We start from the raw sequence: 27595 nt of genomic DNA on the forward strand, positions 1-27595 counted from the left end.
CCGCGCCCATGTGCATGTGTGTGCGTGTGAGTCTGTGTGTGTCTGTCTCGCCCCCCCCCCCCGCGGGCACCGTAATCCTCCTTGCAGAAGCGCCTCCTCCTTCCTCCTCCTCCTCCTCCCGCTCCGCGGCTCCTGGCGCTGCGCGCGGCGAGGCGGGGCCGGCGCTTCTGCTGCTGCTCCTGCCGCTGGAGCTGGGGCTGGAGGCGGCGGCGGCGGCCGGGGGACGATGGGGCAGCGGCGGCGGCGGCGGCATCCTCCTCCTCCTCGGGCCGGCTGGGCGGCGGCGGCGGCGGCGTCTGGGCGCTGATCTCGGGGGGCGCGGCTGGGCGCGCCATGCGGCGGGGCGTCCGCCGGCGCTGAGCGGCAGCCGGAGCAGCGCGCGGAGCCTCCTGCCGAGGGCGGGACGCGGCCGAGGGTGCACGGAGCATGGGGCGCGCCTGGCTCGCCTTCGCCGCCGCCGGCCTGATGGCGCTGGCGGGCCTCCTCGCGGGTAGGTGGGGGCGAGGGGAATTGGGGGGTGGGATGGAGACGCCAACACACACACACACACACACACACCCATCCCCAGATTCCACCCTTTTTCTCTACCTGGATATTTTCTGGATTGCAAATATTTGGGGGTCTATTTTGGGGTGGGGGTGGAATTTGCAACGGGGGAACCGCTCCCCCCAACCCAGACAGTCTCGTCTCTCCCCCACCCCCCGACCACTCCCCTCGCGCAAAAAATAAGGAGGGCGCATTATTATTATTTTTTGGCAATGGTTAAGGAAACTGGGGGAGCCTTTTCAAGAAGTGGGGTGGGGGACGGTTAGGGCTGGGGGGTGCAAAATGGCCACATTGGGGTGGGAAGAGAAGACCCCTCTCCCCCCCAAAAAAATGATTCCCACCCCTCCTTTTTCTCCTCTCCCCCTCCCACCCCTCATTTTGTAGGATGCTTTCGGGGATGTCTGTTGAGTGATTTGGTGGCGGCGTTAGTTGTAATGCAAGACACGTGTTACAAAATCCACACACTCTCCTCGCCCTGCTTCCCCTCCCCTGCAAATGTATTTTGGGGTGTGTGTGTCCGTATCCCCCCCCCCCCAAAAAAAGGAGGCTGTGGCAAATGGAGAGCTGGAGGGCAGGGGGAGGGGCGGGCGGCGGCAGCGGCGGGAGATCGCAGCGAAATGCGGAATCGCGCCGGATCACGTCCTAGTGATTCCGTTGCGGGCGAGTCAGGGGTGGTGGTGCAACATCCAAGACCCCCTGTGCCTTTCTTGGCTGCACCCCTCTCAAAAAAAAAAAAATCTGTCGAAGATCGAATGAATGCAAAAAGAGAGTCCATTTATTTCTTTAAAAATGCGGGTCTTGTTTGATGGTGGAAGAGATCTATCTGTATAGTCCCCCGGTGACCGTGTCCTGTCGTAAATAAACCCCAGACGCTTGGAAGGGAGTGAGAATTATCCTGCCTGCTGCTGCTGCTGCCAGGTTCAGATGTGTAAATCTATGGATTTTCAGGTCAGAAGGCCACAAAAACCAGTGACTCAGTCAGACCTTCCTTCCAGAGGGGGGAATGCAAAATGATTTTTTCCCCCTGCAAGACCGCTCAGCTGCCTGGCAGGATCAGACCAGGAGGTTCCACCTGTTCTAGGATCTGGTGATGACCAGTCAGACAGGTGCTGACTTGAGGTGTGTGCGTCTGTGTGTAGGCATGGAGGTGATGTCCACCCTTTTGGGATCTCTCCATCCCTCTTCTCCAGCTGGTTTTGCCTGCAGTCCTCTTCTTCAGTCACACCCCCAGTCCTGGATGCTCAAAAACCAAACAGACACCCTCCTCCTTGTATTTATTTTCCCCCTGGTTTGAGGAGGGGTGTTTCCTACCTCTAGAACCACTTATTTCTGTTTTGCATTGGCTTCTCTTCCATTCCGCCCTCCTTTTTCTGTTCGCTTTTGTCTTAAGCCTCGGAAAAAAACCCTGAGATCTTTCTCAGGGAAGCCAAAATTAGAACACTGGGTGGGTGGGGGGTCTTGTCAGAGGGAGCCCACCCTTTGCCCATGGATGGAAGGAAGGATTTCTCCCGAAGGTTGATCAGGCTGCCTTCCTTCCTTCCTTCCTTCCTTGCGGGGAGAGGTCCACCGATTTGGTAAATAAACCCCCGAGGCGACTGTTAGTGCCAAAGACATTTCCCATATTTACACCCCTCTCCTCGCTACAACCAGCCAGCTTCTTCTCTCCCCCCCCCCCCCCACCTTCCAAGTGATTAATTCTGCTCTACTACACTGGGAAAGAGGGGGAAGGAGAAAAGCTGAATCAGGCAGCCAGAATGTGTGGGAATGAGCCGCGAGCCGAGACCGCTGCTATTTTTGACACCGCGGCAAGGAAGAATACGTATATATATAATAGGGAAAGTACCATTCGGTGCACTGGAATTGTCCGTAGGAGGTTCTGGGGTTTGGAAAAGCAGAGAAGCTGAATGTTGGAAGATTCAGGGCGGATAGAATAAAGTCCTTCTTCACGCAGCGCTGAGTTGATCTGTGGAACTCCCTTCCACAAGAGGCAATGGTGGCCAATCTAGGTGACTTTGAGATAGGACTGGGCAGATTCATGGAGGTTAAAGCCATCGAGAGCTAACAGCCCACAATGGCTATGCTCTCGCGCCCGGGTCGTGCTTGCGGGTTTTGCATTGAGACAACTGCCCTGTTCTGCCCTGATGCAGTTTATAGCTCAGTTGTCAGAGCGTGAGGCTCTTAACCTCAGGGCCATGGGTTCGAGCCTCACGTGGGGCAAAATATTCCTGCATTGGACTAGATGACACACGAGGTCCCTTCTGACTTTTCTATGTATCAGGTTATGAGGACAGGATGCTGCCTGGGCCTGATCCTGCAGGGCTCTTTATGGGTTCTTATTTTGGGGAGGGAGCTTAGCAACGCCTCTGTGTGCACAGAAAGGAGCGCCTCTCCCTGCTTGTGTTCTTCTCCACTCACAAGCGCTTTTGCCTTTCTTGCCTGCAGCCTCTGAGCAACCTGCAAGATCCCCCAACGCCACTGACGTCCGAGGAGCCCCCTGGCAAAGCAGGCCGGCCGCTGTGAGCAGAGCACCGCCTCCGAGGAAGGAGAATCCCTTGCCACCGAGACCCAGCGCCTGGCGAGGAGGGAACGCCTCTACCGCCAAAGCCTCGCAGGCAGTGGGAGCGAAGGAATCTCAGCTCAAGCCACCTGCCGTTCTCCCAGGCGGCGATGGAGGAGACGCCGTCGCTTCTGAAATCCCAGCTGCTGGCAGCCCCCCAGGGGCAAGCGTCACAGTGAGGTACTTTTCTGGAGAGATGGAGGAGAAAAACGTGTCGGGCCTCTGTCTGGGCTGCCCCGGAGGGACTCTCAGCCAGCCTTTTTTGGGGGGACGCGACGGCAAGGGCCCCCTCGAAGCATTGTCGGGCGGAACCGAATTTGCCCAGCCGGCGCAGGGGCAGGAGGGGGCCTGGAAGTTACTTGACGGGAAGGACGGGACAGCGGGGAGCCCCCACACCGCCCCAGAAAGCCAAGAGGAAGCCGGTAGCGGGGACCAGCCCTCCAAGGCCTCCCCGGATCAAGGGGAGTTGGCAGAACGGACCACGACCCCCAAGTTTGCACCAGAGGCCAGCTCTCCCGCAGGCCTGGGCCACAGTTCGGCCGAGACGGACCTCCTCCTCAACACGTTTGGGGTGGCAGTGCTGGCGTCTCCCACGAGGGCCGACGTCCCGGCCCCCGAGGAGGGTGGGGCGGTCCCAGAGCAAGACTCCGCCCAAAAGGAGGAGCCTCTGGAGCTGTGGGTGGAGTCTTCCAGCAGCTCACCGGCCGAGGGCGCGCAAGGCCGCACCGACCTGAGCTGGCCGGGCGCCGAGACCCCGCGGACGGCCGTCACGCCTCCGGTCAAGGCCTCCCCGAAGCCGTCACAGGACCCTTTGGCCTCCGAGATCATCGACATCGATTACTATGACCTGTTTGACGGGGAGAGGCTAGGCGGTGCCGGCCTAGACTCCACCAAGCGGAAACCGGTGGACGACAAAGGGATGTCGTGGTCCCTGCACGACCTCTACGATGACTTCACGCCCTTTGACGAGTCCGATTTCTACCCCACGACTTCCTTCTACACCGACGGGGATGAGGAAGACCTGGACGAGCCGGAGGAAGAGGAGGAGGAGGAAGATGGCGGAGGAGGGCTGGCCAGGGATCTGGAGGACGAGAACGGCTTTCGGATCCCCACGCCGGCTACACCCAAGATCCACACCGCCGTCCAGGAAGCGGAGCCCACCAGCCGCCGCTACGTCGTCCCACCTCTGCAGACTTTTGTCATCACGGGGGGCGGCGGCAGGGCAACCCCCAGACCCCGTCCGGCGGAAGTTGGCCGGGACCTCAGCCTGTTGGGCGTCGTGGAGAACGGCACCGAATGCCGTAGTGGTTTTGTCCGGCACAACAACTCCTGCAAATCCATGTGCGACACGTTCCCCAGTTACTGCCACAACGGGGGCCAGTGCTATCTGGTGGAGAACCTGGGGGCCTTCTGCAGGTGAGGCGCTACCTGGAAGTGGGCGGGGCTTCCCTGCAGGTGAGGTGGGAGTAGCAGAGGCAGCTGTGGCCGCGCTGGCCACCGTGCTGCAGGGGGCGCCACAACTGGGACGTGGAAGGGAGCATGAAAGGCAAGGGGGAATTTTAGCGACACCCGGGGTGCCCCTGAAATTTGAGTCTTCTTCCACTGGGAGTAGTAGCCTTAAAAGGTCTGGGATGGGCCAGGCTGAGCCTGGATTTGAAGCATAGATTCATCCTCCACCCAAAACTGCACTGGCTTCAGCTTGGTCTCTGCATGTGACAGGGTGAGGGGTTCGAATTCAGAGCTGGTCAGAGTGGATGGAACCAGTTCATAGTTCAAATGGGTGAGTGCTGTTAACTGAACGCCCCCCCCCCCCTGTGTGAAAACACACAAAGCTCCCCTTCAAGTAAGAAGACCAGTGCATCAGGCGCAACGGTTTTAGCCTAGACCGCTCCCTGTTGAGCTAGTTTTCTAACTGCAGGGAGTTTGGGCTTTCTTTATTTATTTCATCAGATTTGTATGCTGCCTGGTTGTAAGAAAGCAAAAGCCTCAAGAAAGATGAAGGGATAAAATTATCCATAAGGAAAAATGACCGCAATAATTGAAAGTAGCAATGGACCAAAAACAGATGAAAATTTGCACCGCCTTCCTAAACATCTGAGTGGACCTGTCTAAACTAGGATGTTTCTAACATGTGCGGAAAAGAGTCCAGCGAAGGTGCCGGATAGGGAGTTCCAAAGTTTCGTCTTTGTTTAGAATGCTCAGTTCCCTTTTTATGGCTCTAGCAACCTCTCTGGTTGTACCAGGAACCTCGAGGCTCCGTATTTTGGATGGCAACTGTGCCAGAGGGGCAAGTGGCCTGCTTTATGGCCTCATGAACCAAATACCCAACGTGGTGAGATTGATGTGCAAGTCATGTGCTGCCTTGCAAGGTTCCCAACTAGGAGAGCATCGGGGGTGTATTAGAGCAGGCCGGTAGGGGAGCCGAGGAGAAGGATTGCCTCAGCCTTCATTGCAGCAGAGGTCACACGCCTTGCACTTTTTCTCCATAGGACTGAATGGGAGGTAATAATAATAATAATAATTATTATTATTTATACCCCACCCTCCCCAGCCAAAGCCGGGCTCAGGGCGGCTAACAAGCAATAATAAAAGCAAGTTGAAAGAATGCAACTTAAAAAGAAGATTAAAATACAACATTAAAATATTGAAACATTAAAACACTAAAATGCAGAAAGGAGAAAAGAAAGAGGGGGAGGGAATCAAATTGGCTCCAAGCCAAAGGCCAGGCGGAACAACTCTGCCTTACAGGCCCTGCAGAAAGAAATCAGATCCTGCAGGGCCCTGGTCTCATGAGACAGAGCGTTCCACCAGGCCGGGGCCATCACTGAAAAGGCCCTGGCTCTGGTTGAAGCCAATCTAACTTCCTTAGGGCCCGGGACCTCTAGGGTGTTGCTGTTTATGGACCTTGAGGCTCTCCGTGGGGCAGACCGGGAGAGGCGGCCCCGTAGGTACAAGGGTCCTAGGCCATGAAGGGCTTTAAAGGTCAAAACCAGCACCTTAAATCTGACCCTGTACTCCACCGGGAGCCAGTTACCCACTTAATGTGGAAGAAAAGGGGCACATCCCTCTTGGCATGCGGGCTAAATCTGGGAAATCTCATCCGGCACCCCCAAGTGGGAACCCGCTCCTGTTTGCTGACCCCCATATCCTGAGTTATCTGAGAATTATAGAGTGGGAAGGGAGCTCCAAAGGTCATCTGGTCCAACCCCTCGCAATTCAGTAATGTGGGGTTTGGGGTCACACTGGACTGTGATGGAGCTTTAGGGAACTGTCTCATCAACCTGAAGCAGGAATGGGGCACCTGTGGCCCTCCAGACGTTATTGGACTACACCGCCATCATCCTGACTGCATTTTGCCCATCAGCGACAGATACAGACAGTACAGTGGTACTCCGGTTGCGGACGGGATCCAATCCGGAGCTCTGGTCTGATCCCGAGGTTTCCACAACAAGAGGTGCCTGTTCTTCGCATATGCGCGCAGAGCGTTTTTGCGCATACACGAGCAGCGAAACCCAGAAAAATACTTCCGGGTTTGCTGCTTTTGCTACCCGAAGTTTAGTAATGTAAGCCAAGGTTCTACTGTACAGTGGTACCTCGGGTTACATACGCTTCAGGTTACAGACTCCGCTAACCCAGAAATAGTATCTCAGGTTAAGAACTTTGCTTCAGGATGAGAACAGAAATCGTGCTCTGGCGGTGCGGCAGCAGCAGGAGGCCCCATTAGCTAAAGTGGTGCTTCAGGTTAAGAACAGACCTCCAGAACAAATTAAGTACTTAACCCGAGGTACCACTGTATTTTCAAGAACTGCAGCGAAGTGTTGCAGCGCGGATTTCTCCCATCAACCACGGGCTATTGAGAAATATCCCATGCCATTCTCTCTTCCTGCCCCCGAACTCCTGTTTTTCCATTTCACTCCCCCCCCCCGAATTTCCTATACATTTATTGCATTCCACCTTTTTTTCTGAGTAGCTCACGGTGGCACCTGTGGTTTTCCCCCTCCCTCCTCGTTTAGTGCCCCCCAACAATAACCCTGCGAGGCAGGGACCGGCCCCCAAGGTCACACACCGAGTCGGGATTCGAACCCTGGGCTCACAGGGCGATGCTCTTTGGTCTCCGAAAGGTGTGCCCCGAGTCCTTTGTTTACGACGACCCTGGGAGGTAGGTCCGATGCTGTCTCAGCCCCGTGCTGTCTGCCCGACCCAAGGTTGCGAGAGGCAGCCTGAAGGCGTCTCGGCGGCTGCCTGCTGAGCGGAGAAGGGGGAGGGATTTCCCGGGTGCTCCCTGCCCCCACAGCACCCTGCCTGCTCAGCCGAGCCGGAATTAGGTCAGAGCCACGCTGACGGGATGCTCTTCCTGAGTCACTAATCAGCTCTGACAGACAGCGGTGGCGGGAAGAAGGCGCGCTGTATCCAGAGATGGCGTTCTGGGTGCGAGTCACGGGGCGCCCCGGGAGCAGAGCTTGGGTAGGGGTCCTCTGCGGGAGATGCACCCCTTTGCGGATCCAGCAAAAACCCTGAAGCACAAATGGGAGGCGAGTTCAGATCCTGCCTCATTCCTCATTGACTTAGCTATTCCGGACCTGTACCTCTAGGCAGGGGAAGGGTTTTTGGTTCACCGGGTGTGGGATGTGCTGTGCATTCATAAAGTCGTACAATTGTCTGGTTTTGGAGGGACCGAAAGGGTCATCTAGTCCAGCCCCAGCAATGCCAGAGTTGCAGGTTGCTAACACACACCTGCGGGTTCCCTGTCTGTTTCTTGGTCCTGATGGGATGAGCATTTCCAGCTAAATCCTTTTTCCCAGCAAGCCTTGGATGCCATTGCAAAATCTGCATGACAGTGTTTTATTCTGCATTGGGGGGGGGGGTTAAACTTTGTTTTTGCACTGCGTTTTGTAAAATTATCATTAGCCATACTGGGAGTGTGAAGCATGAGAAATAAAGAAGTTGGTGGTGAGCAGTTTTTGGCCCTCTGGGTGTTAAAGGTAAAGGGACCCCTGACCATTAGGTCCAGTCGTGGCCCACTCTGGGGTTGCGGCGCTCATCTCGCTTTATTGGCCGAGGGAGCCGGCGTACAGCTTCCGGGTCATGTGGCCAGCAGGACTAAGCCGCTTCTGGCGAACCAGAGCAGCGCACGGAAACACCGTTTACCTTCCCGCTGGAGCGCTACCTACTTATCTACTTGCACTTTGACGTGCTTTCGAACTGCTAGGTTGGCAGGAGCAGGGACCGAGCAACGGGAGCTCATCCCGTTACGGGGATTCGAACCGCTGACCTTCTGGTTGGCAAGTCCTAGGCTCTGTGGTTTAACCCACAGCGCTACCCGCGTCCCTCCTCTGGGTGTTGCAGAACTACAAATCCCATCATCCATTGGCCATGGGGGCTGATGGGAGTTGTAGTTCAGCAACATCTGGGGGGCCAACGCTCTCTCCCTGTCCTCATTCCTCTTCCATTAAGAGGCATGGACAGACACATGGGAGCAGGGTGGATTTGATTTAAAATCGCTGGTCAGTAAGACTTGATTTAAATCTCTTTTTTTACTGAAGGACTCATTCTTGCTGGTATAATCTTAATATTTACAGCCAGATGAAGGTTCCATTTCTGGAATAATAATTTTTCAGAATAGTTTTTACAGTTATATCAAAAATTACTGATTTGGTTATACTATTAGAAATACACAGATAATTATGAAATTAATGTGAGGTTTAATAGCTGTTCATATTTGGACAATTTTTCTGCTGTACTTTACTGGAAGAAGAAAAATAATCATTTCCTTGATAACAATTTAAACCATTTATTTAACTAAAACAATAACATTATAGCATATGTATCCATGTTTGCTAACTGATGTGGTTAAACGATTTTTTTTTTTCACTCAGACTAGCACACGTGAAAAACTTAAAACAAATCCTCATTTCCTGATGAATAGCCTTTGGACTACGATGTAACTTAAATAGAAAACGATCTTTAGAAAGATTTTTCCTCCAAAAGCATTTTATTTTGAAAATCCGATTTAAATTTAAAAATAAATTCCGATTTAAATTTTAAAAAATCATATTTATTTTTAAATCATTGATTTTTATCCACCACGCATGATAGCCTAGCAAAGCGTTCCCCAACCTGGTGCTCCCCCCCCCCCCGTGTTTTGGATGCAAACTCCCATCAAATGCATGATGGGAGTTGTAGTCCAAAACGACACCGGCTTGGGGGAAGCCGGGGTCCTCTGTGTGGTGCAGCAGCTGAGGCCGCCCTAACATTATTGCGCAAGGCGCTGTACTTGGGGGCTTCCCTTTCTCTCGATTGACAGCTGGAAGTTAGCGCAGTATGCTATAGCCCGATTGCTGACAGGAATGAGGTGAGGCCTTGCCAGCCTATCCCACCTGTGCTCAGATACCTGCCCTGGGTTCCAGCTTGTTACCGGGCAAGGTTCAGGGCCCTACTATCAGTAATTAATGCCCTGAACACTTTGGGACCAGTTTACCCGCGAGATTGCCTCACCCCCACATGGACCGGCTTCGATTTGTGGAACTGGCAGGCGCCGAATAAGTCCCATTCGATATTTGTAAGAGCTCAATATTTGACTGTGGCGGCACTTAGACTGTGGAACTCCCTGCCTGTTGATATTAAGTGAGCACCTTCACTGTGGATTCTTCTGCGCCTGATAAAAACATTCAGTGGTTTAGAAAGCTGGTTCAAGCCTTAATTGTAATTTTAACTTTCCGACGCCTGAAATTACCTTTCCTAATTTTACTTAGTACAGTGGATGCTCAGGTTGTGAACGTGATCCGTGAGGGAGGCACGTTCGCAACCTGGAGCATTTGCAACCCACACCAGCGCATCTGCACACGTGCGGGTTGCGATTTGGCGCTTCTGCGCATGCGCAAAGCGCGATTTAGCACTTCTGCGCGTGTGCGACCGCCGAAACCGAGAAATAACCCATTCCAGTACTTCTGGGTTTCAGCGCGTCCGTAACTCGAAAAAATGCAACCTGAAGCGTCTGTAACCCGAGGTATGACTGTAGTTTTCTTATGGTTCTATCCTTTTTGTCAACCTCTTTCGAGGGTTTTATTTTGGCATTTGAGCGGCGTATGAATTTGACGAAACAAGCAAATAGGTTGCTGCTACAATGTGGGGCTGGTTTGCATACTGAGCCTAGTCCCACATTGGTGACCTGTTTGTGCGGCTGAGCTGAACTAGGCATAGCTTTCGAACCCAGTGTTGGCACCAACTAATCCAGAATGCGGCAGCTAGACTGGTGACTGGGGGCGGCCGCCAAGACCACATAACACCAGTCTTGAAAGACCTACATTGGCTCCCAGTACGTTTCTGAGCACAATTCAAAGTGTTGGTGTTGATCTTTAAAGCCCTAAACGGCCTCAGTCTAGTATAACTGAAGGAGCGTCTCCACCCCCATCGTTCAGCCCGGACAGTGAGGTCCAGCTTCGAGGGCCTTCTGGTGGTTCCCTCCCTGCGAGAAGCCAAGTTACAGGGAATCAGGCAGAGGGCCTTCTCGGTAGTGGCACCCGCCCTGTGGACTGCCCTCCCATCAGATGCCAAAGAGATAAACAACTACCTGACATTCAGAAGACATCTGAAGGCAGCCCTGTTTAGGGAAGTTTTAATGTGTGACATCTTAATGTATTTTTGGTCTTTGTGGAAGCCGCCCAGAGTGGCTGGGAAAACCCATCCAGATGGACGGGGTACAAGTAATAAATTATTATTATTATAATGGGCCTTTCAGGGGAGTAAATCCCCACGTTTATCGAAGAGTCACAAGTCTGTCCCTTTCGTCCTCAAGCCCCTTCTCCTGGCTGCCATCTGCATTGCAGGGACAATGATACTGCCCTACCTTGCAGGACCGTCGTAGGGTTTTCTGAATCATTATCCCTTTAACAAGAAGGGCTCTTAGCACTTGAAATTTGCAGCTCGGTGCCTTCTCTGACAATGGATGTCCCAGGGAAACAGACAAGCTGGTGACATGCGGTTATCTTTTCCTAAGGTATCCTGCCCCTATCCGTGGAAGCTCCACTTTTGGCCTTTGTGGGTAGGCTTCTCCACTTGAGTTGAACTGGGTTGGTGGTCAAGATCCAGTGTGGGGAAAGCAGGGGAGGCCCGCCCTGTGGAATGCCCTCCCGGCAAATGTCAAAGAATTAAACAACTATAAAAAATTTCGTAGGCATCTGAACACAGCCCTGCTTTGGGAAGCTTTTAAATGTTTGGGTTTTCCTTCCTTTTTAAATTGCATTTTTGTTGGAAGCCACCCAGAGTTGCTGGGGCAACCCAGTCAGACAGGCAGAGTATAATAAATAAAATAATAATAATAATAATAATAATAATAATAATAATAATAATAATTTATTTATACCCCGTCCATCTGGCTGGGCTTCCCCAGTCACTCTGGATAGCTTTCAACAAAATATTAAAATACAGTAATGCATCAAACATTAAAAGCTTCCCTAAACAGGGCTGCCTTCAGATGTCTTCTAAAAGTCTGGTAGTTGTTGTTCTCTTTGACATCTGGTGGGAGGGCGTTCCACAGGGCGGGTGCCACTACCGAGAAGGCCCTCTGCCTGATTCCCTGTAACTTGGCTTCTCACAGTGAGGGAACCACCAGAAGGCCCTTGGCGCTGGACCTCAGTGTACAGGTAGAACGATGGGGGTGGAGACACTCCTTCAGGTATCCTGGACCGAGGCCGTTTAGGGCTTTAAAGGTCAACACCACCACTTTGAATTGTGCTCGGAAACGTACTGGGAGCCAATGTAGGTCTTTCAAGACGGGTGTTATGTGGTCTCGGTGGCCACTCCCAGTCCCCAGTCTGGCTGCCGCATTCTGGATTAGTTGTAGTTTCCAGGTCACCTTCAAAGGTAGCCCCACATAGAGCACATGCATTTCAGTAGTCCAAGCGAGAGATAACCAGAGCATTCACCACTCTGGCGAGACAGTCCAGATATTATTATTATTATTATTACTATTATTATTATTATTATTATTATTGGGATGGGTGCCTTTCCCAGGCTCCCCCTTTGCTGACCAGACCTCGCTTTGCCTCTCGCCCCGCAGGTGCAACACCCAGGACTACATCTGGCACAAAGGCATCCGCTGCGAGTCCATCATCACCGACTTCCAGGTGATGTGCATCGCGGTGGGCTCGGCCGCCCTGGTGGTCCTCCTTCTCTTCATGATGACCGTCTTCTTCGCCAAGAAACTCTACCTGCTCAAAACCGAAAACAGCAAATTGCGCAAGACCAAGTGAGTGGCGGCGGGGCTGGGCTGGGCAGGTTTTTTGGTGGGTGGGTGTCAATGTCATGGGCGGGTTGGACGCAGAGGAATAGGGGGAGGAACCAGCTGGGGAAGCCCCCAGGGGAAGAAGGCGCAGAGCCCTGGGAAGGGTGATGGAAGAGGGAGAGGAGGTGTCAGAATCTGAAAAGGCGACAGGGTTTAGTGAGCGGGGAGAGTCTGTGGCAGAGAGAAGTCCAGAATTGGAGGCTGAGGCAGGAGAGGAGGGGGGCCAAGAGGCAGAGATGGGTCTGGCTGGTGAAGAAGCTACTCCTGCTGCTGTGACAAGCTCTCCTCCTGCCTTGTCTCCCAGAACCAAGAGAGGCATGAACAGGGCGAAGGAGAGTTTGGCCTCATGCAGGCGCAGTCTCAGATCGCTTGGGAAATCCCCGGAGAGGAGGTCGGGACGCTGCAACTGATTTTCACGGAGGAAGGCTCCTGGGAATGAGCTGCTTTGCTCAGCCGCACACTCAGCCAAGTTGGGTTTTTGCTAGTGAAGAGCTAACTCCATCTTTAAATGGTGCGATCGCTGACTGGCGAGGAAGAGCAGGGAGAGGGACGTTCCTGGAAAAGGTTTCATCTTCGTCCTTTTATTGCGGAGGTCCCGGGTGTGTGTGTCTTTTGGCTTTTTTGTCCTGAGGGCCACACTCATCTCTGGACCACATCGCAAGGGCCGCATGGCAGCAGTGGGCGGGGCCTGGGGCAAAAGTGGGCGGAGCAACACATGTTTATCATCATGGAGGAGAGGGCTATTGAGGGCTCCTAGCCAGGATAGCTATACTCTGCATCTGTGGTTAGAGACAGCAATTTAAAGCCCTAAACGGCCTCGGTCCAGTAGACCTGAAGGAGTGTCTCCACCCCCATCGTTCTGCCCGGACACTGAGGTCCAGTGCCGAGGGCCTTCTGGCTGTTCCTTCCCTGCGAGAAGTGAGGTTACGGGGAACCAGGCAGAGGGCCTTCTCGGTAGTGGCACCCACCCTCTGGAATGCCCTCCCTTCAGATGTGAAGGAAATAAGTAGCTATCTTCTCTTTAAAAAATATCTGAAGGCAGCCCTGTTTAGGGAAGTTTTTAATATTTAATGCTGTATTGTTTTTAACACTCAATTGGAAGCTGCCCAGAGTGGCTGGGGAGACTCAGCCAGATGGGTGGGGTATAAATAATAAATTATTATTATTATTATTATTATTATTATTATTATTATTATTATCTGGATTCCAGTTGCTCTTGCGCTCGGATCCCGCTTGCATGTTTCCCATCTGGTTGGCCACTGTGAGGACAGAATGCTGGACTGGGTGCTCCCCCTTTGGCCTCATCTGGCAGGCTTTCCTTATTACGATCCTGCCATCAACGACAGTCTTTGTGGGATCCCTGCTCCCGTCCCCATCCTGTGATTTACGGGGCGGGAGTTTTCCGGCTGGGAGAAACGCCAAGTGTTGTGTGTGCCCGGGATGGAGCGCCTGTCAGTTCGCCTCTTCCTCAGGGCTATAAATTTCCCGGGTGACATCAGAGAAAGAGGTGAAACAGAGTGGAAGGGGAGGGGGAGCCCATTCTGAAAAATGCACACAGCGGCATTTTTCAGAACTGCCCCCCTTATCAGAATAGCAGTTTGCATGACCCACTAAGGAAGACAAGACGACAATAAAATTTGAAACAGCAGCCATTAATTGCGCATTCGCTGAAAACCCAATTAAAACTATTTCGTTTAATTACTCCGCCAAGCCTGGTGAACTTGATCTTTGATGCCAGCTTCTCAAAGTCCTCTAGCAAGAGTCCTAGGTGCCGCATTTAGTAACTTCTTCACTGCTCAGTAAATTCCCAGCGTGACGGATGGGCTTGATGCAGCGAGTCCAGTTTCCCAATGTCTTGTTTATTATTATTATTATTTCTTGGATTTATATACCGCCCTATACCCAGAGGTCTCAAGGCGGTTCCCATAAAAGGATCACAGTATATAAAATTAAAATAAAAGCAATAACCCAATTATAAAGTAAAGGTAAAGGGACCCCTGACCATTAGGTCCAGTCGTGACCGACTCTGGGGTTGCGACGCTCATCTCGCTTTATTGGCCGAGGGAGCCGGTGTACAGTTTCCGGGTCATGTGGCCAGCATGACTAAGCCACTTCTGGCGAACCAGAGCAGTGCACGGAAACGCCGTTTACCTTCCCGCTGGAGTGGTACCTATTTATCTACATGCACTTTGACATGCTTTCGAACTGCTAGGTTGGCAGGAGCAGGGACCGAACAACGGGAGCTCACCCTGTTGCAGGGATTCGAACCGCCGACCTTCTGATCAGCAAGTCCTAGACTCTGGTTTAACCCACAGCGCCACCTGCATCCCTATAATCCATTTATACCCCCCCAAAAGAGCCACATTTTAAAAGGGTATGGGATGTTGATCAGGTCAACCAAAGGCCTGGTTAAAAAGGAATGTTTTTGCCTGGCACCTAAAGGTGTATAATGAAGGCGTCAGTCAAACTTCCCTGGGGAGAGCATCCCACAGACGGGGAGCCACTGCAGAGAAGTTAGCAAGAGTCTTCAATCCCCACTTCCAGCACCCACCTCTTGCCCCCTTGCCTCTTAGGGAATCCCCCAGGGAATCCCATTGCCCTTCAGGGGACGGTACTTCGCTGGGCTACCCACTTCATACAGTTGTGGGGCAGAATCCCTTCTGGGCTGGACTGCTTTTGCCTGCAGGTGAGGGAACTGTCAGAACATAAACATACAAGCTGGCGCCGCAGGTGGGAGAGACACCTGTGACTCTTTGCCAACCAGGCTCATCTCTGTCTCTTGGCCTCCCTCCTTTCTTGCTTCTGCCTCTGAGTCTGGACTCTTCTCTGCCACTGACTCTCCCCGCTCACTAAGCCCTGTCGCCTCTTCAGATTCCAACACCTCCTCTTCCCAGTCCTCCCCTTGTGCCCACTCATCGTTGTCCCACCAGCAATCCCCTGGCTCTGAGTCTTCTTCCCATGGGGGTTCTCCAGCTGGTGCCTCCCCTCCCTCCTCTGCGTCCAACCAGTCCCAAACCCGAGCCCCCTCCCCTCCTGTGGTTTCCAGCAACTCGAATTCAGAAGCATTTCTGCCTCCGAACGTGGAAGCAGAGCCCAGCCTCCATCGCCAATAGCCTTTTCCTCCACCGCGAATTTGCCCAATCCTCTTTTTAAGCCATCTAGGTTAGGTGGCCATCCCTGCCTCCTGTGGCAGTGAGTTCCATAGGTTAACCGTGGGCTTGCATGCAGCAGAACTTCCTTCCATCCACCCTGAAATAATAATAATAATAATAATAATAATAATAATTATTATTATTATTATTATTATTATTAATTTATTTATACCCCGCCCTTCCTGGTTCAAAAAACCGGGCTCAGGGCGGCTAACAACCAATTTAAAACACTTAATTGATGCAACAAAAACAGCATAAAATACAGTATAAAACGTGAATAACAACAAATTCAAAAATCAATTTAGGGGAAAAATCCATCCAATAAACATTAGATGATCCCCAGGGCTAGCTGGCTAAATTAGTCCTATTTGGGCCAGTGAGGAGACCAGGGGAGAATTAGCTGTGGGATCCCAGACCGGGTAATCTTCATAAAAAGGGGGAGGAGGAGGGAGGGAAGGAAGGAAGGGGAATAAAAGATCAGGCTAAGTTCTAATTGAAAGCCAGGCGGAATAGCTCTGTCTTACAGGCCCTGCGGAAGGAAGTGAAATCCTGCAGGGCCCTGGTCTCATGGGACAGAGCATTCCACCAGGTCGGAGCCACCACTGAGAAGGCCCTGGCCCTGGTGGAGGATAGTCTGACTTCCTTAGGGCCCGGGACCTCTAAACTATGATTATTCATGGACCTTAAGGAAATCTTCCAGCTCTCAGCCTCATTAGATGCCCACGAGTTGTAGCCTGTCCCAGGTCTCTGTTCTTCTTCTTCATGCTCACCGTTGAGCCAAGGAAAGCTGGAAACTCTGCTGCCTGCCGGTCGGTTGGGGCTGCAAGCGCAGGCCTGCTCACCCTGCATAACCCCACTTAGCATCTGGAGGATGGGAAGGAGGGAGAGTTCCTGCGCTGCTTCTCGGCTAAGGTTACGGCTTTGTATCCCAGCTCCTGGCTCTCTTCTCTTTCCCCTCCTGGGTCTGAGCAGGCCAGCTCCCTAATGAGCGGTTAATTGCTGTTTTGCAAAAGTGCCATCAGTAATTACCAAGGAGTGCTTTGCACTGTCTGGCAAGACCTGTGGGGGTGGGGTGGGGGCCATGGGAGGGGGAGAGCAAAGGTAGTTGCCAGCAGCTTCTGGGCACTGAATGCACTTTGAGCTTTTCCCTTACATCTTCAGTAGAACAACTCCAAAATACGGGGCTTTTTTGCATGTCATGGGCATCGCCGTTTTTCGCCAAGGCAACGCCATTTGTGGTTATTGCTGCTGGGAATGACCGCATCCCAGGCACTGGGAAACAAAAGTCTCATGGTGGTATCCTGTTGGGAAGGTGCAAAATGATAGAGTGGGTTTGCATCAAACAAAAAACTAGGGCCCCCCCCCTCTCTCCCCCTCTCTGAGAATCCCAGCTGACCTCTCACTTCTGGCTGCGATGAGCCATTTTTCAAAGCTCCCTGTCGTGGCAGAATCTAATAATCGCCACCCAACCTGCAGGCACCCAAGTCTTTCAGACCCAATGCGCTTTCTGTAGCAGTGGTTATGCAGATGCCTCCCTCTTGAGGGAGGCTGGCCCCCTCCGCTTTGCGCTTAGCGCCTGGCAACCAGAGATAGACTCTTCTTGGATATGGAGGTTCCGCTTAGCTACCTAGCACCAAGGCCGTTTGCATGCCGTGATTTTGTAGGAGGTCCAAAAACCCAGGGTGCGATATCTTCCACACAAAAATGCAAAATTTTGAGGGTGCCTCTACGTGAATCTTGCTTTAGAAGCTGGTTTCTAGCCATTGTGGACCCAATTCAATGGACTTGGACTACTGCAATGCGCTCTACGTGGGACTACCTTTGAAAGTGACCCAGAAACTGCAATTAATCCAGAATGTGGCAGCTAGACTGGGGACTGGGAGTGGCCGCTGAGACCACATAACACCGGTCTTGAAAGACCTACATTGGCTCCCAGTATGTTTCTGAGCACAATTCAAAGTGTTGGTTCTGACCTTTAAAGCCCTAAACGGCCTCAGTCCAGTATACCTGAAGGAGCGTCTCCACCCCCATCGTTCAGCCCGGACACTGAGATCCAGCGCCAAGGGCCTTCTGGCTGTTCCCTCATTCAAGAAGTGAGGTTACAGGGAACCAGGCAGAGGGCCTTCTCGGTAGTGGCGCCCGCCCTGTGGAACGCCCTCCCTTCAGATGTGAAGGAAATAAGCAGATATCTTCTCTTTAAAAGACATCTGAAGGCAACCCTGTTTGGGGAAGTTTATAGAATCTTTATAGAATTCCTTCAAATCATAAAATGTTCAAAATGAAACCTTTAGTCTCAAAGTCTCTGTACTTTGTACGGTGGAAGACAAGCTTTGTGTATTCAACAATGAATGAATGAATTACTTCGAATGAATGTATATAAATGAAAATATCAAATGCTGTGGAACAGTGCTCGTGTAATAATGTAGTCGCAGCATTTGATATTTTCATTTGCATACATTCATTCGAAATAAGATGGGTTTATTAAGCAATTCTATATCCCCCCACCACGCTGACGAAGAATTCTACAAAACAGTAGGCAATATCCGGAATCACTGTTCAGTGTTGGACATTATATTTGTTGAATACACAAAGCTTGTCTTCCACCGTACAAAGTCTGGCACCTCGCTTCATTTAAAGATTTCCAGAGACTTTGAGACTAAAGATTTCATTCTGAACTTTTTGTGATTTGAAGGAATTCTATAAAGATTGTTTATTACGTATGTTTGCGGTCATCGTGTTGCCTAGACATTGCTCTGGAACGGTACGCCCCTTTATAGCTGTCAACGTTTCCCTTTTTTTTTTAAGGGAAATTCCCTTATTCCGAATAGGATTCCTCACGAGAAAAGGGAAAAGTTGACAGCTATTCGCCCCTTCTCTCTAGGGCCGTGACATCCACGCTGGGTTTCTGTGTTGTGTGATTCAGCTGGGTCCCGTCCAGGCAGGGCGGGGGTCTCCAGTGCTTAATATGTGCAGAGATGGGTCCCTGGCTTCTTAGCAACAACACATTGGTTGGGGGGGGGAGGAAGGACGGAGCCTGGGAACTGCCCCCACCCCTCTTCCCGAGCGCCCCTTTCTGCCAGAGGTCATGGGAGCGCCTATGCGCTGCTTTTTCTTTTGCAAATGAGCTTGGTTTCCCCCCCCCTTTAAAAAAAAAACAAAACCGCCTGAGTGCGCAGCCACAATGCCCCCCCTTTCTTCCCTCCAGCTCCCTTAAAGAGCTTTGTGGGGGGGCACTGAGCAGCTGGCGCTCTGCGTGGGGGCTCTTAGCTTGGCAACAGCAGATGGCCATATTGTCCGTCGGGTGGGGAGGGGGATGGCTTTGTATGGCGGGGGTGGGGGTCTTCGAAGGGAAGGATTCCCTCCATCGGCATCTTGGGGGGGGGGCGAGGTCATCTGAGAGCGGGGGGGGGCAGCGTTGGTGAGAAGCAACTCAATTCCCTTTGGGGAGATACGCAGCGTGGCGCAAAAACGTGGCGGATCGCGCCTTCCTGGCACCAAGCGCACTGTGTCCCCCCTTGCGAATGAAGCCATGGAATTGTAAAACGGTCGAATTGCAAAGGGACCCTGGGGGGCATCTAGTCCAACCCCCCCTGAAATGCAGGAACAGCAGCACTTTTGCTCCACCATTGGAATGTGGCCTCCAGAAGGTTATATGGGAGAGAATGTGGCCCTTGAGCTTCCCACAGTTGTTAACTGGCATCTGTTTCTCACTTTCCTGTATAGCTTAGCTTAGATAATTTATTCCGGTCGGAGACCAGCATATAAAACGCACTTGAGGGTACAGTCACAGAAGGAAAACAAACAATTAAAACCATGTACAACAATAAATTTAAAATTTATAAATGCGATTAGCGTATAGACACTTTCAGATAAACTACCGCAGAGAGATGACCCAGAGTCACCCATGGAACCGAGTTTGGGGATTTTCTTAACGAACTCGTTTGGGTCGGGGGATGGTCTGCGCGTACAGATCTGTACACAGAATCTGGCGACCATCAGGGTCTTACGATCTTCGCATAACAGGAAAAGGTCAAACTTTTCCCCTGTATATTTTCTACTGCACAACTTTATGTCTTTTTGTTGCAGTTTTTAAAATTGTTTTTTAATTGTTTTGATTTGTTTTAATTGTTGCTGTGATTTTTTAAAAATGAATTGGCAATCGATCAATTCATTATCGAAGAGGGTTTTCTGCCCCCCCGTGTTATTGTCATAAGAAATGATGAGCAATATGTCATAATTAATATTATTCCAGCTCCACAATAAGAAAAATAAAAAGATGGATGGTCACAGGGATGCCACAACATTGTCGGTCCCTTCTGACTCTGTGGATTCTGCGAATGTTAATCGTTTTAAGCAAAAATGAGGCAAAAATCAGTTTTAAGCAAAAACCAGTCAGGAGGTTTAGGCAGGAAACTTTCCTCCTGGGAGGTTCTCCTCCGCAAGTGCAAATTTGGCCGGAGATTGCTGCGTGAAAGGCACTCTGCAACTGCTCAGAGGCAATCTCTTCCCAGCGCTTCACCTGTTCTGGTGGTGAACCATTGCTCTGCAAAGTGAGTGTGGGTGACCTCTGGTTTTTCCCATGGAAAAAGTTGTGGAACGAATGGCTAGATTGCTTCATTTTAGGAGAAGGCTTTTTTGGGGGGGGGGTAGGGGAGTACAGCTGGGTGTGCAGAAGAGAGAGTGGTTGCAGGAGTTGCCCTCTGTTTGTGCAACTCTATGCCGTTCACTTCCACATATAATAATTATAATAATAATTTAGTATTTATACCCCGCCCATCTGGCTGGGTTTCCCCAGCCACTCTGGATGGCTTCCAACCGAATATTAAAAACAATACAGCATCAGACATTAAAAACTTCCCTAAACAGGGACACCTTCAGTTGTCTTTTAAAAGTAAAATAGCTGTTTATCGCCTTGACATCTGCTGGGAGGGCGTTCCACAGGGCAGGCGCCACCACCAAGAAGGCCCTCTGCCTGGTTTCCTGTAATCTCGCTTCTTGCAGTGAGGGAACTGCCAGAAGGCCCTTGGAGCTGGACCTCAGTGTCCGGGCAGAACGATGGGGGTGGAGACGCTCCTTCAGGTCTACTGGGCCGAGGCCGTTTAGGGCTTTAAAGGTCAGCACCAACACTTCGAATTGTGCTTGGAAACGTACTGGGAGCCGTAATCGTGTTTGAACAGCGTAGCAGGCAGCGTAGCAGTTCCCTGGACGTATTGCTATGGTTTGTTGCCAGCTCGACAATCGAGTTGTGTCCTGCCTTTGTTGAGAGTCCTACATCGCGGGGATGGGGGGGTGGTTTGGCCTGGATGACCTTTGGGTTCCCTTCCAAGTCTGCGATGACTCTTTCTGACCTCCGGATTCTCTCCTTTCTTTCCTCTCTCTGCTTCCTGTTTGTTTCCCCTCTTCTTCTCCCCGCCGCCGGCAGATACCGAACCCCCTCTGAGCTCCACAACGACAACTTCTCGCTGTCCACAATTGCGGAGGGCTCTCACCCAAATGTAAGGAAATTTTGTGACACCCCCTCCAACCTCTCCCCTCATGCTCGTGCATTGGCTTACTATGATAACATTATCTGTCAGGTAACTCGTCTTCTTCACGTCTCCCCCCCTTGCTGCATGCCTCCTGCCCCCCACCCTCGTCTCCCGCCCCACTGCCTGCCCCCGAGCACGCTCAGACCAACACCAGCGAGAGAAATTGCCGGTGCCTGCAGTGGGGGAATAGTCGGGGGGGGGTCTGGCTGCCCCCAACCAGAGATAACTCCAAAACAGCCCCACTGGCTTTGGCCAGAGGCCCACCTAAACTGGTACCCTGTTTTCCCAGGGTCCAAATGCCCCACAGAACCTAAGAATCGAGATAGACTGCCCCTGGAGCTGCAAGTTCCATACGGATGTCAGAAGAGCCAGTGGCTCAGTACAGGTGAAACTCGAAAAATTAGAATATCGTGGAAAAGTTCCTTGATTTCCATAATTCAACTTAAAAGGTGAAACTAATATATGAGATCGACTCATGACATGCAAAGCGAGATCTGCTTCTACTTCTCAGAGGTCCAAATCTTGCTCGATTTGCAATCCTTGTTTTGCTGATTTCCTTGAATATTCTAATTTCTGAGATGGTTAATTTGGGGTTTTCATAAACTGTCCGTTATCGCAGCGATAACAAATCAAGGCTTGACATATCTCACTTTGCATGTCACGAGTCTATCTCATATATCAGTTTCACCTTTCAAGTTGAATTGTGGAAATCAAGGAACTTTTCCATGATATTCAAATTTTTCAAGTTTCACCTGTAGGTTCCTCCAGGAAACACCCTGGCAGGAACCCCGTAAGTTCCTAAGAAGTGGCCAGTTATCCCAGTGGCACGGTGGGACTCCCACAAGGCAGGGACCTGAGTTCAATACTTGCACACTCCTCCCTTGTGAATCCAGACAGCTGGATGTGTTTGAAAGCATCCTTTTTCTGTGGATTTATCTAGTCCCCGTTGGTGGGTGTCACTGTCTCCTGCGGAAGGGAGTTCCCTAGTTTAATGGCACACTGCGTGTGAAAATTCTGCCCTTTCCAACACTCAGCTTCCTTGAATGCCCACATTCTTCCATTACGAGAGAGGGACGGGGAAAAATTATTCCTCCTCTATGCACACTGTATAAATTTCTGCCACATCCTCCGTTATACTTTCCTTTCCCCTTCCAAGCTGAAAATGCAACCTTTCCCCTCGTAGGGAGTTGCTGCAACCCGCTGATCATTTTCTGCATAATATATCCTTTTAAAGGGACGCGGGTGGCACTGTGGGTTAAACCAATGAGCCTAGGACTTGCCGATCAGAAGGTTGGCGGTTCAAATCCCCATGACGGGGTGAGCTCCCGTTGCTCGGTCCCTGCTCCTGCCCACCTAGCAGTTCGAAAGCACATCAAAGTGCAAGTAGATAAATAGGTACCGCTCCAGCGGGAAGGTAAACGGTGTTTCCGTGCGCTGCTCTGGTTCGCCAGAAGTGGCTTCGTCATGCTGGCCACATGACCCGGAAGCTGTACGCCGGCTCCCTCGGCCAATAAAGCGAGATGAGCGTCACAACCCCAGAGTCGGTCACGACTGGACATAATAATGGTCAGGGGTCCCTTTACGTTTGTATCCTTTTAAAAGGGCAGCTTTCTGCCGCCCGATCCATGCAGGAGTTGTGCCACTGTTCGCCCACATGGCTGCGTTTCTCTGCACCCGCTCTGTTCATCCGGTGCACTGAGCCTGCCCGCCTGCTTGCCTAACCCTCTTTTCCAGGGCCTTTGGGAAAGTCCACCACATTTGCATAAAATGCACTTTTATCCAGATTTTTAAAAAAACCAACAACAATACAAATTAATCCTGCAATCCTATATGCCTTTACCTGAAAGTCAGCCAGTCAGAAAAATGACCATCAAACATGCCCCGCTGGATGTCCAGTAGCTTTGGGGCAGCCGCGTAGAATTGAAATATCATAAGGGACCCCCAGCGGTCATCTAGTCCAGCCCCGCTGCAGAGGAGGAATCGTGGCCAAATATTTCGAGAAGCAGGAAACGAGGAAGGTCTTGCGCCTTTAAACAAAGCAACTGTTTGGCCTGGCGATACGCATGATTAGCGATTGGGGGTGGGGGCGGTGTTGTCGAATGTGGCCCCCAAGATCTCTCGATCCGGCCCTTTGGACTGTCAAGCCTGCAGCCTGCTGTTGCTTGCCTGAGCGATGCTTCCCCGATGAATGTGCTCCCTGCCCCTCCTTCCCTTCCATGTTTCCGCAACCCCCCCCGCCTCCCTTGTGTCCATCCTCACTGGGGCTTGGACCCTGCTTGTCTGTGTGCCGACAACCACATGCCCACACCCACGTCTGGCCACGGGGGTCTTGGGGTGGGGGCACGAGGCTGCTATGCGCTTGCTGCTTCCTCTCTCCAGTGCTGCCTGTGGGAGGGGGAAGTGGGGGGCAGTTGGGGGGGGAGATGGGGATGCAACAGAGCATGTGCAGAGAGCATCAGGGACACTCTGGAGGTGTCAACAGACAGACCTCCTCAGCTGGGGGTTTCAGGGTATTTATTTCATTATTTTTGTGTGTTTGTTTATTGTAGGCATTTAATATTCCGTCCTTCATTAAAAAGCACACACACACACACATAAATCTCTGAGGACTTTTCAATCCAGATAGATAGATAGATAGATGATAGACAGATATAGATAGATGATAGATAGAGAGATGATAGATAGATAGATAGATAGATAGATAGATAGAGATAGATAGATAGATAGATAGATAGATAGATAGATGATAGACAGAGATAGATAGTTACTGTTTTTAACACTTGATTGGGAACCGCCCAGAGTGGTTGGGGAAACTCAGCCAGATGGGCAGGGTATAAATAATAAATTATTATTATTATTATTATTATTATTATTATTATAGATAGATGATATATAGACAGAAAGACAGACAGATATACTGTAAATAGATAGATGATAGATATAGATAGACAGAGATAGATAGATAGATAGATAGATAGATAGATAGATGATAGATAGATATAGATAGATGATAGATAGATAGATAGACAGACAGACAGATAGACAGACAGAGAAAGAAATTAATGCCACAATCCTATGTGCATTTGCCAGGGAGTTGCTGCTGGCTCATGTAGCAAGCGGTCCCAATCCATGAACCACCAGCTTTCTTATATATATATATTGGGCTTTTTAATTGTATTTTGGTTTGAATCCTGTGGTATTCAAACTGCGCTACAATAAAAACGCAGCATATACGAAATGAAATGAAATATATGAAATGTTGTCGGCATGGACTTTCACGTGCAGTGCGCTGTTAAACTAGGGAACTCCCTTCCGCAGGAGGCAGCAACGCCCGCCAACCTGAACAGAGCGCTTCTGCGCATGCGGCAAAACCCAGAAGTATGCACTTCCGGGTTTGTCGCGTCCGTAACCCGGAAGTTACGTTCCGAGGGTCCACTGTATTAACATATACGCTGCTTATCTGCCAAGCTGGCTCCCAAAGGAATTTTACAACTATGAAATCCGTCACAAAATCCAAACAGAATTAAAACGTCCAGGAACAATGCCGTTGGAGAATTAAAGCATCCTTATTTAAAATGCGGGACGCGGGTGGCGCTGTGGGTTAAACCACAGAGCCTAGGGCTTGCCGATCAGAAGGTCGGAGGTTCGAATCCCCGCGACGCGGTGAGCTCCCATTGCTCGGTCCCTGCTCCTGCCAACCTAGCAGTTGCACATCAAAGTGCAAGTAGATAAATAGGTACTGCTCCGGCGGGAAGGTAAACGGCGTTTCCGTGCGCTGCTCTGGTTTGCCAGAAGTGGCTTAGTCATGCTGGCCACATGACCCAGAAGCTGTACGCCAGCTCCCTCGGCCAATAAAGCGAGATGAGCGCCGCAACCCCAGAGTCGGCCACGACTGGACCTAACGGTCAGGGGTCCCTTTACCTTTACCTTTATTTAAAATGCACAGTAACCCAGTTTAAAAAAATAAAATGTATTTGAGACCAGCACCCTGGTACTTTAAACTATCCTGGAGTTAAGTGCCAAAATCCCAGCGCTGTCCTCAGAAGCGTGGTTAATACCACGTTGCTATGTCTGCTTTTTACTACATTTCTATTGTCGCCCCAAGTAACCGGAGTCCTCTGACTGGATCGGGGAGGAGAAAACCCAGCAACCTTAAAATGCAAGGGAAAACTGTTTCAAATTAACGAAAGAACTTGAAGCTTAAAACCTAGGGCTTAAAATTTGATTTAAAACTGGGAGGAGCGGCAGTTGAATTGGTTAAAAACGCATGGGCTTGCAGAAAGATATTTGCTAAGCACATTCCAGATTAGGGAATCTGTGTGGAAATCTGTTCCGTAGCCAGGAGCACAGAGAATCAGGCCATTGGTCCAGCTAGCTACTTCCCACACTGACTGGCAGCTGTCGTCCATCAACTCAGAAGGGCAGCTTTCCCAGCCCTAACTGGAGGTGCCTTTTGGGACTAAACCTGGGATTCAAAGGAGGTGTTCTCCCAGTGAGCTAGGGTGAGGCGTTCCCAAAGTAAAGGAAGGATTGAACTCTGATTAATAAGAATACACACAGAGGCTTGAACCAGCAAGACCCTGGGAAGGGTGCGTATAATAATCTCTCCCTCCACCCCCTGGCTCATGTCGTTTTATTCACAAAAGAGCTTTTTACAGAGTGTTTGTAAGAACCAATCAGATTTCTTCTAAGCATTTCAACAAACCCCACGTGGGGACAAAGTTAAACTACCAAAACTAATTAAGCATGGGGTAAATAAAACAGAACTACAAAGGAGTGCATTTGGCAACCCCGGGAAGTGATAAACAAGCAATATACATGATAAGGATGGCCAGGAGGACAGTGATCATTATCACCTTCAGGTGAGATCTGTTTCCTGGCCCTAAGATTAACATATCAGAAAAGTTACAGATAGGTAGCCGTGTTGGTCTGCCATAGTCAAAATAAAAAAATCCTTTTCTGTATCTGAAGAAGTGTGCTTGCACACGAAAGCTCATACCAAGAACTAACTTAGTTGGTCTTAAAGGTGCTACTGGAAGGATTTTTTTATTTTGATATCAGAAAAGCTACATCAAAGAAACTGCCCACTGTCTTTGATGACCCAGGATGCCTGCCTGGCGAAGCAACTGGCAGTGTACATGACTGGTCAAGCAAGAGAAATGGAACAGGGATGCAGAGGTGTGGATTGATCAGAAATCCTATCAAAATAGTTTAAACCCAGTCAACGCAATGCTTTCATTGCTGACACAGATGGCTTACTCTATATTTGTTATAATTCCTCATAGTAATCCCACCTGATCACTACACTAGGGCCCGGCTCCAAAAACAAGATTCTAGCCCTCATGGAGGTCTGGTTTGAATGAGAACCCCAAAAGCTGCCTTATTACCCAGTCGGGGCATGGATCCATCCAATTCATTATTGTCTGCGCTGATTGACTCTCCAGGATCAGGGGCAGGGATCTTGCCGAGTCCCTGGGGATTAAGCCCAGGGGGCTGGAATGGATGACCTCACGGGTCCCTCCCAGCTCTACTGTTGTACGATTCAGGAGCTTGTGATTTTTTACCTCGAAGCATAGGATTCAGCCAGCTAGGGGCCTTTGTGCCAGGATCTGACCCCAAGCTTCCCCCGTCCATGCTAGGCCTTCCTAGTTGAGATCTCTGTTGCCATCGCCGCTTCCAGCGCTGACTCCCTTTTCTCTCTCACGCTTCCTTCCTCCCTCCCTTCCCAACCGCCCCCCCCAATTTAGGACGACCCCAATGCCCCCCACAAGCTTCAAGACCCCTTGAAGTCCTGCCTGAAAGACGAGGAGTCCTTCAACATCCAGAACTCCATGTCGCCCAAACTGGACAACGGCAAAGGGGAACCGGACGACTCGGAGGTGAATTGCTTGCAGAACAACCTGACATGAGAGGCCAGAAGGAGAGAAAGAAAGAGGAGAGAGCGAGAGAGAAAGAGAAAAAGAAAGAAAGAAAGAAAGAAAGAGAGAGAGAAAGAGAGAAAGAGAGAGAGAGGAAATGAGGAGGCAGGAGGGAAACGGAAATAAGGCGGAATAAAACATTTAAGAGCACGAGGGTCGCCCTCTCTTTGTACAAAGCTTATTTCTCGTAATCGTTCATTCTCTTTGCTATCCCTTCCCCAACGACTTCATAGCATGCTTTGATGTGTTTTTGTACAGCGGGAAAAACAAGGGTAATAATAAAGAATACACAAGAAGACGAAACTCTTCCTCTATCAAGTGTGTCTCTCCCCCCCCCATGAATTGTGTGTGTTGGGTTGTGTGTTCCGTCGCCGTCTGTATAATGCCTGGGTTAGCCTCACTCCTGACTCTTTCCCCCCCTTCCCCTCCGTCCTTCCCAAATCTCCCCCCTCACTGCTGTGATTTCTAAAACTTTGCTGTGACTCGACTGACTTTTTTTTGTATTTTACCCAGCCTTTTTTGGAGAAACGAGTTTGAAAATGTGAAAAAAATTAAAAGACCTTGAAATAATAATAATAATTAAAAAATACAAAACATTTTTTTAAAGTTAA

At 50.6% G+C, this 27595-nt stretch overlaps 1 protein-coding gene across 2 annotated transcripts; it reads left to right on the plus strand.

The window, feature by feature from the left end:
* The first annotated feature begins 342 nt into the window (after positions 1 to 342).
* Positions 343 to 27595, plus strand: CSPG5 (chondroitin sulfate proteoglycan 5). Of its 2 annotated transcripts, none has more exons than XM_080974082.1 (5): positions 343 to 490; positions 2989 to 4519; positions 12162 to 12350; positions 20961 to 21114; positions 26814 to 27595. In XM_080974082.1, the coding sequence occupies exons 1-5, from the start codon at positions 427 to 429 to the stop codon at positions 26973 to 26975; spliced, it is 2100 nt and encodes a 699-aa protein (XP_080830208.1). In that variant the 5' UTR covers positions 343 to 426; the 3' UTR covers positions 26976 to 27595. The 2 variants fall into 2 exon arrangements, with proteins under 2 accessions (XP_080830208.1, XP_080830209.1); XM_080974083.1 differs by having other exon boundaries at positions 344 to 490; positions 20961 to 21033.

This window comes from Podarcis pityusensis (genome assembly GCF_964106645.2).
Source record: "Podarcis pityusensis genome assembly, chromosome: 12".
Taxonomy (NCBI): domain Eukaryota; kingdom Metazoa; phylum Chordata; class Lepidosauria; order Squamata; family Lacertidae; genus Podarcis; species Podarcis pityusensis.

Coding starts and splice junctions, on each gene's coding strand:
- CSPG5 (XM_080974082.1), top strand. CDS start 427: ATGGGGCGCGCCTGGCTCGCCTTCGCCGCCGCCGGCCTGATGGCGCTG. Junction 12,351..20,960: donor AGCAAATTGCGCAAGACCAA/GTGAGTGGCGGC, acceptor CGCCGCCGGCAG/ATACCGAACCCCCTCTGAGC. Junction 21,115..26,813: donor ATGATAACATTATCTGTCAG/GTAACTCGTCTT, acceptor CCCCCAATTTAG/GACGACCCCAATGCCCCCCA.